Raw genomic sequence first — 16,264 nt, forward strand, 5'->3', positions numbered from 1 at the left:
TGTGTATGTTTTGGAGCAAGAGGAATGTGTTTCCTTGCCTGTCACAAAATTAGTGTGAGACTTTTTTCATCTATGTTTGGTGGTATGCTTTTGCTAGTGTATCTGTCTGTGTCTGCCTGCCTGACTATTTGTGCTTGTGTATGAGTTATGTGTGTTCCTAACCCAGTGGTCCTCGTTTCCTCAGGTCGGGGTGGTCGTGTGGCAGCCCATGGAGGCACTCTGTCCTCCTTCATTGTGAAGAACATTGCTCTGGACAAAACAGACGATAGCAATCCTCGCCAGGCCATTCTCCGACACGCCAAGGAGGCCTCCGAAAACCCCTACTGGGTCGCCCCTGCCTACAGCAAGTAAGACTGGCCGTACACACACACACACACATACACTCCTGGGATGACACAGACAGACAGGCTGTAAGGTGTGTCTGCAGTGGGTATAGTTTATGGCAGTGTGGCTGTGCTAAGGTTGCAGCCTTCCTGCCTGGCTGGCTTGGTGACACATGAATGTTTAAAGAGCTGCGTGCTGCAGCCTAGGTCTGGAGGCCCACCAACTACCAATCAGCTACCTGAGAGGGCTTGTGTTTCACCTCAGTGTCCACAGACACGCTGGCTAAAGGACGGGGCTATTCTTGGCTGAGGATCTAAAGGTGTTGAAGGAAGACTTCCACATTCATCTGTAGACGTATCGGACCCCTTGATGATATGAGCAGGCCCATATCAATGTAATTCATGGCAGGGTGTTTGGCAGGAGTATTTTAGTTGGCACAGTAAATGGGTGAATGAACTTATTGAGGTTCACAGTTTTACCTTTAATGATCTAAATCCAAAATGACCAGGTGTAAGAATAGGTCACTCCCCTGAGAGAGATTCCCTCGTGTTGATGGCTATTGCTCTAGAGTGTAGCCTGGCCCCGGTTTGGCCCTCTGTGAATAATAGCAACAGTCACACCACTCTTGGCTCTGGTCTCTGCTTGTTTGGGAGTTCACATGCATTATGCATCAGTCTAATTATAGCGACACAATCCCAATGGATTGTCTGTCAATAGCTTATCACCTCACCAGTGGACAGGTGCAGAGATTAGTTTTTATTTTTATTTAACCTTTATTTAACTAGGCAAGTCAGTTAAAAACAATATCTTATTTACAATGACGGCCTACCCCGGACGACGCTGGGCCAATTGTGCGCCGCCCTATGGGACTCCCAATCACGGCCGGATTGTGATACACCCTGGAATCAAACCAGGGTCTGTAGTGACGCCTTTAGCACTGAGATGCGGTGCCTAGACCGCTGCGCCACTCAGGAGTTATGGAGAGTTTGTCATCATTAAAATCATCCTCTTCATCGTCATCCATACAGGTACAGGTAACTGCCAAAATAAAGGAAACACCAACATAAAGTGTCTTAATAGGGCATTGGGGCACCACGAGCCGCCAGAACAGCTTCAATGCGCCTTGGCGTAGTGTCTGGAACTCTATTGGAGGGATGCGACCATAGAAATCCTTCTAATTACTAGAGGGGCTATGTCATAAATCCTCAAAGTTCCAGAATGGGGTGAAAATGATGGTTGATAGTGGTGGAAAACGCTGTCTCCCATAAGTGTTCAATTGGGTTGAGATATGGTGACTGAGACACACACACACACACACACACACACACGCACACACACTAACCCCCTATGCTCCTTTGAGACCCTTATTTCAAAGTCCCTGATCTCTTTTAGCCATGGTAGCCAAAATAATGGGCAACTGGACATTTGTATACAGTACATGACCCTAAGCATGATGGGATGTTAATTGCTTAATTAACTTACCTGTGTGGAAGGACCTGCTTTCAATATACTTTGTGGCCCTCGTTTACTCGAGTGTTTCCTTTATTTTGGCAGTTACAGTGCATTCGGAAAGTATTCAGACCCCTTGACTTTTTCCACATTTTGTTACGTTACAGCCTTATTCTAAAATTTATTAAATTCATTTTTTCCTCATCAATCTACACACTATACCCTATAATGACAAAACGAAAACGGGTTTTTAGAAATTTTACTTATTTACATAAGTATTCAGACCTTTTGCTATGAGACTCGAAATTGAGCTCAGGTGCATCCTGTTTCCATTGATCATCCTTAAAATGTTTCTCAAACTTGATTGGAGTCCACCTGTGGTAAATTCAATTGATTGGACATGATTTGGAAAGGCACACACCTGTCTCTATAATGTCCCACAGTTGACAGGAGATGTCAGAGCAAAAACCAAGCCATGAGGTCGAAGGAATTGTCTGTAGAGTTCCGAGACAGGATTGTGTCGAGGCACAGATCTGGGGAAGGGTACCAAAACATTTCTGCAGCATTGAAGGTCCCCAAGAACACAGTGGGCTCCATCATTCTTAAATGGAAGTAGTTTGGAACCACCAAGACTCTTCCTAGTCTTGCCAAACTGAGCAATCGGGGAAGAAGGGCCTTGGTCAGGGAGGTGACCAAGAACCCGATGGTCACTCTGACAGAGCTCCAGTTCCTCTGTGGAGGTTGGAGAACCTTCCAGAAGGAAAACCATCTCTGCAGCACTCCACCATTCAGGCCTTTATGGTAAAGTGGCCAGACGGAAGCCACTCCCCAGTAAAAGGCACATGACAGCCCGCTTGGAGTTTGCCAAAAGGCACCTAAAGACTCTCAGACCATGAGAAACAAGATTCTCTGGTCTGATGAAACCAAGATTGAACTCTTTGGCCTGAATGCCAAGCGTCACGTCTGGAGGAAACCTGGCACCATCCCTATGGTGAAGCATGGTGGTGGCAGCATCATGCTGTGGGGATGTTTTTCAGCAGCAGGGACTGGGAGACTAGTCAGGATCGAGGAAAAGATTAACCTAGCAAAGTACAGAGAGATCCTTGATGAAACCCTGCTCCAGAGCGCTCAGGACCTCAGATTGGGGTGAACAGGACAACAACCCTAAGCACACAGCCAAGACAACGCAGGAGTGGCTTCGGGACAAGTCTCTGAATGTCCTTGAGTGGCCCAGCCAGAGCCCGGACTGGAACCCGCTCCCCATCCAACCTGACAGAGCTTGAGAGGATCTGCAGAAAAGAATGGGAGAAACTCCCCAAATACAGGTGTGCCAAGCTTGTAGTGTCATACCCAAGAAGACGCTAGGCTGTTATTGCTGCCAAAGGTGCTTCAACAAAGTACTGAGTAAAGGGTCTGAATATTTATTTAAATGTGATGTTTATTTTTGTTCGTTTTTGTGCATACATTTCTAAAAACCTGTTTTTGCTTTGTCATTATGGGGTATTGTGTATAGATTGATGAGGGGGGGGAAAACTATTTAATCAATTTTAGAATAAGGCTGTAACGTAACAAAATTTGGAAAAAGTCAGGGGTCTGAATACTTTCCGAAGGCACTGTGTATGTGTGCTTAGGAAGTATTGAGTGTTGTAGTCAGTAGGGTAAGACACTCCAAGGTGCCATAAGGTCTAGTCTGGCCTAAGAAAACACCCTGATCCATGTAACCCTACCTGGAGCCTCTCATCTGAGTGGCCTGGCTCAGCTGATCCACCTAGTATGGGGAGATCACTCATTACCACTGCTAATTGGAATGTTGACACTAATGAGACGCATTGTAGCACTTGGGTACTGTGACATTCATGACCAAATGATCCGGTTACTCCCTTTGTTGGGCTGCTTTAATGGGTTATCTCTGGTATCAGAACACACACGAGACGGAACAGGGTGAATATTGCGTTACAACTCTCTCACCTGATCATTGAATGACCTGGAAGAATGTTCTGGAAGCGAGGGTGTTGTCTATAAAACATCCTTAGGATGAGTCACAGAGTAGGAGGCATACTGCAGGTGTTTTAGGAGGTGCTGGAACTAGTGGAGGTTTTGGAAGAGCATATTCATAATTTCCGTACTCCTTCCTATAGTCTAACCGAATGTGTGCAAGTGTGTGTTTTTCGCGTATATCTGTGTACATTTCTATGAGTGTGTGGCACGTCCCCTCCATAACTCACACAGGACAGATGTTGGCTTTTAATCACTGCTCGGAATAGACAGAGTGATACAAATAGGGAAATGGTTTAATCTCATCCTGTCCTGCCGCAATGGTTTATGTCCTTTCCCTTTCACTATTCCTCCCTTTATCCACTCTCTTTATCTTGTCCCATCTATCTCCTGCATCTGTTTCATTTTCTGTTGAGCGTTGACCCTGAATACGACCCTCTTATTTGTATTGAGTAAGGATGGATGTATTGTACTGTACCAAAGTAAAAGATGTGTAGTAAGTTGTCTCCCCACCTCCCTATGTTCTGCCAGGACCCAACCAGATGCCATCTTTCAAGTGGAGGAAGAGTCGGATGAAGAGGCTGACAAGGAACCAGAGTGGAAGAAACGCAAGATCTGAGCCACAGCAACCCATTTGTGTGTGTTTGTGCGAGTGTATGAGAGTGTGCACAGGTGTGTTTGTATATGCGTATGTGCATGTTTTTGTACTTTACTGTACTTGAATCAAATGTAGTGCCGTTTATGATCTCCTGAGGAACAGTAATTAAAGGGATAATTTATCCAAATCACACTTGCAGTGTGTACTTTTACCTCATTTTACCTCATCTCATTGATGCTTATAACATTGTCTTTGGACCTGTAGAGTCCAAGATCAACCCAGATCAAGATTGTATTGTGATGCAATATCCTCCACTTAGAAACCAGATCAAGATGGATTCTATCAGAGAGTTCACCCTCTTAGACGTCCACTCAGTCTTAGTCGTAGACTGAAGGACATGCATGTGTGTCTTTTGGTGAGTCACTCCTTCAAATAAATATTTATTTAGATGTTATTTCTACTGCGCCGTTTCACTTGCAGGACTCAAACATTCCTAAATATTGATGGGAAAAGTGAACATTTTGCATGAAAATGAATGATCGGAAATACCAAGAAAACTCCATGCCATGTGGTATAACTTACCATCGGTCATTTTGGAGAATAGTTTGGGGGTATGAATTGATTAGAAGGTTATGTTTCTGTCCATATGAGCAGGTAATATATCTGTTATACATACACAATATAACTATATGGGTAACAAGCTGTTACACCATATGTATGGTTATGGCCACCCAAATGTGTTAGCGCTGCATAGCTAGAAATGTTTAAAAAAGCCTTTAATCACTTCCTTTCGCCTCACCCAGAAACTAGATGGTGACGAAAGTCAGAAGTGTTGTCCTAAGTGTGACAGAAAAAGCTATGTCATACAGTTCATGGATGACATGTTTGTGTTCATTACAATCCCCTGGAATGTAGCCTCTGGTTAACCCACCAAACAGTTGTGAGGGATTGAGAAGACTATTCAGTATCGACAAACACTACTATAGTGTCTTTATAAAGTGTCAGTTGTCTTTCACCGGTGTGACTGAATACAGGCATGGAAAGGGTTTGATTTGTCTTTCCTTAGTGAATCAAATAGCACAGGGTGTGCTGTGCTTTGGCCTACACAAACAATCATCCCAAGAGATCTGGACTAGAAAGAGTGTTCAAAACACAAATCCTCGAAAGCTGCTCATTATCTGGGTTGTGGCCAGATCGCCATGAAAAAGCCTAAAACGTCCTGAAAGCCGTAATGACTCCCAAAGGAGCGTGGCATAGCCAACCGCCTAAGGCCTAATCCTCCTGCCCAGCACTACTATTCCGAATGGTGATGTCACCAGCCACTGGCTCCTGCAGTGTCTGTTACCGGCCCGGGAATGCCAGAATGTTAGAATGCTGGAGAGCTGTGGGTGATGTCACAGTCCACCCATGCCCAGTGTGATCATCTTGCCTCCTTTAGTAGTGAGCAAAGGGTGTGTTGGGGCTCTGTTTGGCACTACAGCCCGTATAAGTCATGGAGAAGTCAGAGGATCAAATCTCTCCTCTGTCTTGGTCTCAAGTTTGTCCCCCTCTCCTTGCCGCCAATAGTTCAAGAGAGGGGCAGGTTTTGGACTAAAGGAATCTGGTTGGCCGATAATCCAGGCCTGAAGTCTTGATCCTCACAGGACAGTTGTGTGTACATAATCAGTGCTTTCATTTTATCCACTGGAAAAATCGAGGTGCATAAACCTTGAGGTGTATACACACCGGCAGAAGTTGACTGACTCACTCCGCCTGGCCAACTGTGCCATTTTCTCATCAGCGTTTACATATCTTCTCTGCACGGTGGAAACATTCCCCCTGAGTGCCTCGATTTACAGCATGGTATCACTTTACAGCAAGCTTTTGTTTACCGTACAAACCTGGGCCAGCGTTCAGGAATGCACAACACGAGGGAGTAAAGCACTAGAGAGCCTCTATCTCCTCTCTCTAACCCAGTCCTACGATCCCCTACACACACCTACAACCCTCAACCACCCACTCATATGACCCTCCATACAACCCTCAAACCTCCCGCTGCCCTAACTTCAAGTGCTGATGGCAACCTCCAACAAGAGGATAAATTATTCCACAATGAGAAATACTTTTGCACTCACCTTGCTTAGTCTCAGAACAGGCTGTTTTCTCTTTCTTTTCTCCACAAATGTGTTATGAAGACCTTTCTTGCTGGCGAGAACCTGCTAATGTTTTTCAGATTCTACAGCTCACTGAAGCAACAAGCATTTAGTATTCAATAGCCATCAGACAGACATTTTGATAAAAATGAGTTTAATTCTGTAAAAAGTTATAAAATGAATATTGTACAAAAATAAAGTTTTCTGAGAGCTTTGGTTCAGTAACACAGAGGCGATCATAACACAAACATGGGTCTGAAAACAAATAATGCTATCCTTTCTGCCTGGTGTGTGCAATGGAGATTCCGCTACCTTTACACACACTTTACCTTCACAAAATAACTGCCGGAGTTATGAACACACAGGAAAAGAACACTGACAGTTGAGTAAACAACCATATGTAAAGACAGAGGGGGAGTGGTCAATCACAATTCACACACACTTTAAAGTAACATACATAAGGGTGAGGACCCAAGAGGCTGCTGGAAAGGCTTACACCGAAATCAGTTATTAAAGGGGAAGATGATCTAATTTATAAAAGCATGCTGTGATTAAATTGGTCAATCTTTCTGACAGTGTTTGGCCTAAATTCATCTTGATGCTGTGGATTTGTTTTGTGTGCTGGGGGGATTATGGGACTAAAACTGGCTTGGTTTCTGTTGGGTGAGCACAGATACTCTGGTCCATAATCCATGCTAACGTCAAGGCCAGCTCTGGAGCTCCCTTTCTCTGGGTTTCACTCAAAAGCTCCTCTCTGTGAACATGGGACAAGGGCATAGTACTGTAGTAATATGCTTTGAAAGATTCCTCTGTTAGTGTTCCTTTCTGTTTAGTAGTTGTTTTGGGTGAGTATTGATGGTATGCTGAATAGTGCTCACACTGAGAATGCCTGGTTATCCTAGTGCTCCCCTCTCTCCCCTTCAGTAATGTCACAAACTATGTCACTCTCTCTTTGTTGTACTGTCTGGCCCTAAGACATGTATGTCGGCTTGGCTAAGAGAGACAGAGCCAGATCTCCCTTAAATGGTTTTAAACACTGGGGTGCCTTTGCCAGTGGGAGTAGTGGGCTAAGCTGCATGTTAGAGGATCGTTTTCAAACTAACCCCAGATCAGTGAGAAAGAACTGTGTGTATGTCAGAGCAGAGACAAAAGAGACAGAGACACTCCCAGGAACGCTAAAGCCTACTGGGACAGTAACCACTACAAAGACTTTGCCCCAGACTTGGTGTAGAGCCAGGACCAGGCTGAACGGTTGAGATATAAGACCCTGGCAACCAAGCAATACATGAATACCATCAACTTCTGCACTGTGATGGCCAACGGACACTAGTCTCAAGGTTTTCACTATGATATCAGAGATTTTCTGTACGATTTTGTTGTGGTCTTTTGTAAAGCATTCAGTAACACATTACTTTGAAAATGGTGTGATAGAAAGAGAATGCAAGTGCGTTGAAAGCAGTGGACCTGGAGGCTGCCCATATCCAACCTGTACTGTAGCCCCTCTAACAATGAGGTCCTTTTGTTATTCTGTCTATAAAAGAAGATGATGTCAAATTAATGTGGGGAGTATCATTGTAGGGAAAGATGCACAGCTCTGAGATAACCACCTGCAGTACGACTTTATTCTGTCTTTAAAAAAACAAGAAAGCAGGGTTTGTATGCTCCTTTGTAAACATATAATGGCATGCCATGCATTTGCCAGAAGTCTGTTTACCCCTTTACTTTGTTAGAGTAAGGAGGAGTGAGGAGCAGCTCAATGGTCTCTCCCCGGCCCTGAGCCCCTAATGTCCCAGGCCGCTCCATCCTCTCTGCTTTCCATTAGTGACAAATGAGGAACACTGTCAAAGACGGTGATAAGATTTTTTTGTTTTGAAAAGGGTTGAAATTGTCTTTCTTTTTCTCTGCTTTCCCTCCCTAAACCTGATACCTTATGTTATTCTCATAAATCCATGATGTTTTGGAATCAGCAGTGGGTTTAGGATTAACTACCATGGATTACAGATACAAACTGTACAGCGTTTTGAAACAAAAGGATACATTTGATTAGTTATGGCTGCACCTTGAATCCGGTTGTTTCAGCACAATCTGATTTCCCTTAGAAAACACATGCTCTGCTTTGGCACTATCCAGGACAAAACAAAGCTCAAATAAATAAGGAAAAAAAATCATAAAATGGACTGCAATAAATAACAATAATAAATTAATTCAATCTTAATAAATACATCTCATATATAATTCTAAATATTTGGGATTTGACATTGATGTGTCGTACCAGACAGTTTGTCTCTGCTGTAGGACTAAGCCAGTCAACAGGTTTAAGAGTTCTCTCTACTTTCTTTCTCCCGTTCCCTCGTTCATTGTGAATGTAAACTTTAAGCTCCAGTCTGTGCAGTGGAACCAGAACACACTGGACTGCAGCTAAAAATACTCATCAGGACCAGGTCTGCTCTCATTGTGAGCCTCAGGAGCTGACTACATTCCTGGGAAAATAGGTGCTCCCAGGAGAAGCTGACATTTGAAGGAACAGACCAGCTTACAATATCCAGAGTTCCTCTGTCTGGTTCTGTCTCACCAACTCCATTGCAGGTAAGCCTTTGAGTTTAACAGCATGGTTCAACAGGTAAATGAGAGTATCCATGTAGGCCTCCAAGGACATGATCCAATCATGAAATGAATACTGAGCTGAATTGACAATGTCTCTTTTATTGGCTGTTAAGCTGAATTTCAATGTAATTTAATGTCAGTCAAATTTGTCATTAGAGCATGGAGGAATCCCTTCTCCACTGTGACCTGACTTGGGCTCTAGATCAGCTTAATCACTGGAGGTTTGGGGACTACACCATCCCTGTTCACCCCACTGCAGCTTTTCAGGAGTAGGACAGGACATGCTAACACTGGCCATGGGTCCTAAGACACCACTGGAGTGAACTGTATCCGTCTCATGTTCCGTTTTTCTCCACTGTGTTTATGTCACTGCTCCCTTCATTTATGTCTGTCAGCCATTTGCCTCTCTCTCTCTCTCTCTCTCTCTCTCTCTCTCTCTCTCTCTCTCTCTCTCTCTCTCTCTCGTTTCATCTCTCCCAGAGTCAAACACAACCACATTTGCGGGCGGAATGCTTCTGCAGAATGTGGTAGTCCTCGTTGTTGTCATCCAGGAATGACAGGTCATCATCAAAGGTGATTGGTCGACAGCAGGTGCGGGAAGGTATGTCCTTGACCAGCTTCTTGTTGTGGGTGAGGTTGTTGAGGATCTTGTCATAGTTGGTCTCTGCGTCCGAACAGGGGCCGCTGCAGTACCGGAAGATCAGCTCCTCTTTGGTCTGGTAGCCCAGACCTAAGTCTGTTACGTTGAGATGGACCTCTTTTAGCAAGCAGCCACGGCCTTCAACCGGCTTCGTCCGCTGCCCCCCTCTTTCACTGCTCCTCCCTTTGCCCCCTCGCCCCCGACCCTTCTTCTTCTCTGCGCGTCCTCCTCTCGCCCGTCCTCCTCTCCCCTCTCCTCTTCCTTCTCCTCCTCCTCGGTCTGTGTTTGCTGCTCCTCTCTGTCTCTCCTGCTCTCTCTGCTCCCTCCTTCCCCTTGAGCCGCCGGTGGGCTCTGATGATCTCCTCAGTCTGCCAATGGTAGCCTTGATAAAATCCATCACATCATCAAACTGGTCCGGATATGGGCCTGTGATATCATCTGTAAAAGACAGAGGATGCAAAGAGGAAATAGTAAAGTAAATGCAATAAAGTCACAACATATACTGTAGTAATAAATAATATAAGTAAAAATAGTAATGGCAGCAATTTGAATGTTAAATCAATAATGAGTATCCCCGTAACAAGGTAGCAATGCTTCAATAACTGTAACAGTTGACAGTGCCATACAGAAGATTGTTTTAATATTTCTTAGTAATCCTAGTTATACTTCTTGGAACAGACCACCTTCTCTTTCCCTTTTAAAATACTGTATCAGAGCTTCAAAGTACCACTAGAATGGAATCATATGGATTGTGACATGGAGAGAGCAGATTTCATCTCTCTTCAGCACTTATTCTATTTCAAATTCAAAACATGCAGGAAGCCCTCCGCCATCTGCAGAGCGGAACAAAACCCCAGAGTGCCCTTTGATCCTCATGTAATACACGTTGATTCCATTATAGTGTAAACTCCCTCCTGCTCCTTCTCCGCATCGCTTAAACATCTGGCAACCCACTCAGAAGATCACAGAAAACATTATTGTTAAATGACTCAATTAGTATGACACTAATCATATTACCCAATATCAATGTCAGGTGTATGATGTTTTTTGATGTTTTAATGTGTGTTTGTGGCTACCTTTGTGTGTCTGTGTATTCAGTTGGTGGAGGTGGGGTTAGTAAAGCTGGCCTTGGCATGATTACTCCAGGCCTCAGTTGACTGGCCTGTGTGTGGTGGGCACAGGGCACCCAGGCAGGTTGTGTAGTCTGTCTGTCTGGCAGGTGGAGGTGTCAGTAACCCAGCCTCTTTTTGCCGTTGGGTATCACCTGTCTCACCTGTCCCACTGTCAGGGTACAGGTAATCTGATCCACCCAGCTCCACGGCTGATTGGGCCGTCGCGGCGGTATCGGGTGAGCCAGGGACCAATCTGTTTAGACACCCTGTGCCCTTTGATTTAAACACCTTCTATTGTGTGGCTATCAGCTGATAGACAATAGAATAGACAGGGATAGCTCCTATTCTACGCTAGCTGACAGACAGAATTGTTCCACAGCAAAACAGCCCAAACCACAGCAACACCTCCCGGCTCTCCAATGCACCTGTTTCAAATGTTATCCAGAATCATGTTTGTTATGATTTAGAGATCAGTTCTGAAGTCTGACAGTGCAACGCTCCACTGAGAACAAAGTGAAGTCCTGACAAGGTAAACAAATATGTTTTTTATTAAAAACTTCACTTCACATCGTTTTCTAGCCTAGTGGAGCATGCACCAGAAGCCTTGTGCACATTTTCTGTCCTGCAGACACAAGTATCTCTAGAGGCAGTGGATCAGCTGCAGAGACACTTGCCTCCAAAGGTTACTTGGAACGGGTACAAGATTCATCGCTTACCACAGACATCGCACCCGAAACAAAAGGCCAAACCTCCCATTGAGTTCCAGGGATGTTTACACCTTGGTGCATTGTTAATGGTCTTAAGTTACAGAACAGGCTGAGGTGATGTCACTCACCTCTGCTAACCGAATATGAGGTGAGGGGAAAAACATTTATCTGTTCTAAATGTTCCATGCCTTATCTAGAGCGCTGCACAGTTTACTACTGTGTAAAGTCAAGACAGTGTTATGTTCTTTTAAACAAATGGAATTCCATGCCCTCGAAGCTGCTAAAATGAACCTAAACACAATATTGTGCGCTCCCTTCTTGGTTTTGACTCTGCCGTATTGTCCAGTCTTTCTCCTGTGATCGGCATCTGTTTCCATGTTCCTCTACTCTAACTTGGTTTGGGATAAAACACAACACGCTATGTTTTCCTGACAGGGAGAGGGAACAGGTCCTGCAGTCCCAGAGAGACGGGGTTGAAGATAAACAAGTAAAAGGAATGTCAGCGCTAACCTCTGTGTTTGGGACTGAGGAGCCGCAGTCACTATTTCTTGCTCCTTCTGCCGCATGGATGTTTTTACCATCAGCGTGATGCTACCCGCAGCAGTAGAGAAAGCTGTTTAATTAAACCTGCTGTTAGACAAACTGCTTCGAAGTAGGTAGTCATCAGGATTTATCAATGACTGGTCTGGCCCCATGGGCGCCTCAGTTGAAGTGCCCTTCAAAAATCAGCCCTCAATTACATTGACTGCTGTCCCTTTATTTGGGATAAGCTTGCCTTGCTAGTTGCTACAATATGATCCAGAGCAAAAGGCCATGGCTTGCAAGACTTTAACCCAAGTGTGAACCTGAGGAGAGCCTGTTCCTACCAGGGGTCACTGGTACTCTATTTAAAACACATAATACTATATGTGCAATACGGAACACATGGCAACCTATGGCCATCACATAAACATATATCTATCCTCTCTAAGGTTTGGGTTACATGTTTGGGCTGAGTATACCACGTTTGTTTTGGTAATCAGGCCTTTTAACAAACTAAGTACCAAACCATAAATGGTATGTTGAATGTGCATTTCCAGCGGCCGTTTTTTGTCACCCTCTTCAAACCCATATACACTTCAAGGAACTGAGAGCCAATTGAGTACTGAGTACTGCAGTCACTTTATAGCTATGGTTTTGCAACAGAGCCTCATCAAGCAACTTTATTAGTCTTCTATAAGAGAATCCTTTTCTAGAACACAGTCTGATCTTAAAGCTAGAGTCCTTAATTGAATTAATAACAAAGCAGACCCCGCCTCTGTTTTGGTAAAAAGCTGGATTGGCCTGGAGAAATGTAAGCACTCTCAAATTAATATACAGAGCTATGGATACAAGGACTGACCATCCATGATCTAAAAATTATAGTTTTAACCACGCTTTGTGGCTATACAGTGTTTGTTTACATTTACATTGTTTACAATGTAAAACAAGCTTATATTTTGGGCTCTGATGGGGTATGACAGTTGAACTAAGCTCATGAGGCATTTATAAGTTATATTCTCCAAAAATCAATGGGTATATATCAAGTCCAAAAATGGATGTAGCAACCAAGAATTGTAGCTTTAATCAGAAGAAAGTATATTTGACTCACACTTCAGCAGGTGATAAAACACTATCAGATTCTTGACTTACATTTATCCTCCATGGAGATTTCCTGCAGGCTGTGAGACTCTGACTGGAACTCTGGCTCTGGTTCCTCCACAGACAGGGACAGAGAATCACTGTACCAATCCGAGTAGTGAGCTCTCTTGGCTGGCTGAAGGTTTTGGTAGAGGGGGCGTGTGGAGACGGAGCTCAGGAGCAACAAACACGTGGCCAAAACATCCCATAACTTCATCTTAGACTCAGTTCCTATGAAGGAAGCTGAAAGAAAACAAGACAGGTGTGTGAGTTGGATCAACCTTTGAAATAATCCAACCTTTACAAATTAGATTGAAATCTAAAAATATGTGTAGGCTGTAAACACGGGGACATAGGACACAGTGCCAAAATGGCCTTAGTTTGGTAATCTTTTCAATAGCGAGAAAAATTGAAAATATTACAACCATGAATATTTGATGTTGATACTGTGAAGGATGGTAATAAGGCGCAAAAGATATTGTAGCTCCATAATGCCAACACATTGTTGACCTGCTTTGATACAGTGCAGAAAGCAGTCTTGGGTCATGATGACATCTTTGGAAATTCATTTGGCAATAGCAACCATCCTTCATGTCAAGAGGTTATGCCCATTCAACAACAGTGAAGCAAGCCAACTTACTGTATGTATGAGGTTTTGTTAGCTATTGTGTTTTGGCACAGCTATTGGGGATCCAAATTAACAAACTTCAGAGACCATTATTTACATTGTATCAAATTTGATATTTTTCAACTAAAAGGTCAAATATGCCTAGAAAGTTATAAACACTATACGTAGGCTAAATATAAACTGTTAGCCCATGGTCTTTAGTTTGAAATAGCCTAGATATAATCTATTAATATGATTTCATACTTGACTATCCTATTACTTTTAGGGACCTCCATAGCTTCTACATGATACAAAATATTGATATCACAATAATGTCGTTTTAATTATTGTTTTTGTATATGATGGACATTCTGATCCAAACAACACCTCGATTACAACTAATTTTAGAGCTATTTGAGTGATAATTTACGAGTGCGTGTTACTGAAATGGGTGGCTGCCACAGGCATAGGGTGCGCCTTTACTCCAAAATGCGTTTATGGACGCACCATTCATAGCGCATTGGCTGGTGTCCAGTAGAAAGGCTACAATAGTCCTCATGTTGGCATCTATTTGCCAGATGGTGAATCCCCATTGCTTATGTGACTCTTGTTAATTGAGCATTGGCTGCAGCTAATGTATGTCCATAGGATGTAATTTTTGAATAGGCTTAATGCATTAAATAAATTACTTCCGATTTGCAACTAACACCTAGAAAAATGTGGCACACTGTTAATGCGTAATGTGTGTTAGAAATCTTCTTCTTTTTTTTTTTTTACATGTTTGATCCATTATGAATGCTTATTTTGTAGGATGATCGACATTCAGAATAGGTCTGAGAGCCTCAAAATTCCTTCATCAATACTATAGTAGGTTAATACCCTACATAGCCTACACACATGCATCTCATCTACAAAAACAATATTGCACAATCAATAACTGTGACTGAAATGTGCTTACCTTAAATCTGGCCCTTGCAGACCTGCAATTGTATCGGTATTAAAGTCCAACACACAGCGATGCATTTAACGTTCCGTGGTGAGTAAGAAGTACTTTTATCCAAAGGATATATTCAGACTGTACAGTTTTATCTGATCACATAAACGAGATCCGATGTGTTCAATCTAATTTACAATGTCTAAAAAAAATAGAAGTAAAAAATGCCCCACAAAATGAAACGACGCCTGATGAGTGGCTTCTCATAACTCTGTAGCCTACAGAGCGCCCAACCATGCGTCTGCCCACAGGTAGGCTACACGCTGAAGTGACTAGCTGGCCAAAGTGCCTCTACGCTGTCTCTCCAGGCGCTCAATCGCAAACTAATTGGATGCTGGTTTCCACATTGGAAATCCGAGAGAGATCCACCATCACCAACTGCAAGGAGTCAAATGAAGACATCAGCTTTACCGACGCAGGGAGCAGAGAGGTTCGCCAAAGGCGCAGGGAAAACGCACTGAAACGCGCTTTAGAGAGACAGTTTATTAGGTGTTACCTTAAACTTTTTTCATGAGAGAAAATCAAACCAAAAACGTCTGTAACATCCACCAGACCAACATATGGTCATGAAGATTTACTTGATGTTTTTATATCCCCAATGGACTTGGTATTCTAATAAAAAATGAGGGCAATGTATATTCTCCATTATATCCAAGTGGTGTCCGCGCAATGAGTGAGATGGTTGTCCACATGCGGGTTCTGTGTATTCTCTCCAGACTGGCACTGGCAGTACAGATGTGCAGCTGTCTGCGCATCACGCTGTACGAGCCGCAGAAGGCGGTTTGGATAGATTTATAGCTTTGAGCGCGCTGACGTTTCGAAGTGTCCGCCCTTATTTTCTCGACCTCTGCACAACCAAACCGCAAGTAGAAACATAAGTACACGCCAACCCACATCTCCAAACCACCCCTGGCGCTCCATTTGATGGGTCGCAGTTTTGGGATCTCTTGAGGATTATGTCACTCTCCTGATGTCCTCGGGTTAGATTTCAGTAATGCGGAAGGCAATTTGGAGACGTTCGGTTGCGATACATGTTCCTTGAATACACTGATCTTCACCGCGCGCTGGGTGTCAGGTTCCAGCTACTCATAGCTCAAATTAGGATGCCCACCACACTTATTTACTAGGACAGACTTGTAAATAAGTGTGATGGGCATTTGAGGGTAAAGGTGAAAATATATAACGACTTTTACCATTTTACGCATATGGCACACTATATAATTCTCCAAAATGTAATGCACTGCAGCAGCTGTAGAATACTCATCACATAACCCACTGGGCACACACTGGTTGAATCAACGTTGTTTACATGTCATTTCAATGAAATGATGTTGAACCAACGTGGAATAGACTTTGAATTGATGTCTGTGGCCAGTGGGAAGTATTCAGATGCACACTATAGCTTGGAGCAAATGGTCACTTAATAACCAGTGTTTGGTGTCA

The 16,264-nt window shown here is 43.5% G+C and overlaps 2 protein-coding genes across 2 annotated transcripts in view; one reads left to right on the plus strand and one right to left on the minus strand.

Moving 5' to 3' along the window:
- The window catches only part of LOC121582335 (WD repeat-containing protein 70), a 72,363-nt gene extending 67,805 nt beyond the window's left edge, over positions 1-4,558 (plus strand). Inside the window, exons 17-18 of the mRNA XM_041898053.2 lie at positions 185-347; positions 4,300-4,558. Of these exons, the coding sequence (XP_041753987.1) occupies positions 185-347; positions 4,300-4,387 (251 nt within the window). The 3' untranslated portion in view covers positions 4,388-4,558. The remainder of the gene's footprint in view (positions 1-184; positions 348-4,299) is intronic.
- Positions 4,559-6,134: 1,576 nt separating this feature from the next.
- gdnfa (glial cell derived neurotrophic factor a) lies at positions 6,135-15,559 on the minus strand. Its single transcript, XM_041898052.2, has 3 exons — positions 14,786-15,559; positions 13,233-13,463; positions 6,135-10,180 (listed from the first exon to the last, which is right to left on the minus strand). The coding sequence occupies exons 2-3, from the start codon at positions 13,435-13,437 to the stop codon at positions 9,585-9,587; spliced, it is 801 nt and encodes a 266-aa protein (XP_041753986.1). The 5' UTR covers positions 13,438-13,463; positions 14,786-15,559; the 3' UTR covers positions 6,135-9,584.
- Between the last annotated feature and the right edge of the window lie 705 nt (positions 15,560-16,264).

Source organism: Coregonus clupeaformis, chromosome 15 (assembly GCF_020615455.1).
Source record: "Coregonus clupeaformis isolate EN_2021a chromosome 15, ASM2061545v1, whole genome shotgun sequence".
Lineage (NCBI taxonomy): Eukaryota > Metazoa > Chordata > Actinopteri > Salmoniformes > Salmonidae > Coregonus > Coregonus clupeaformis.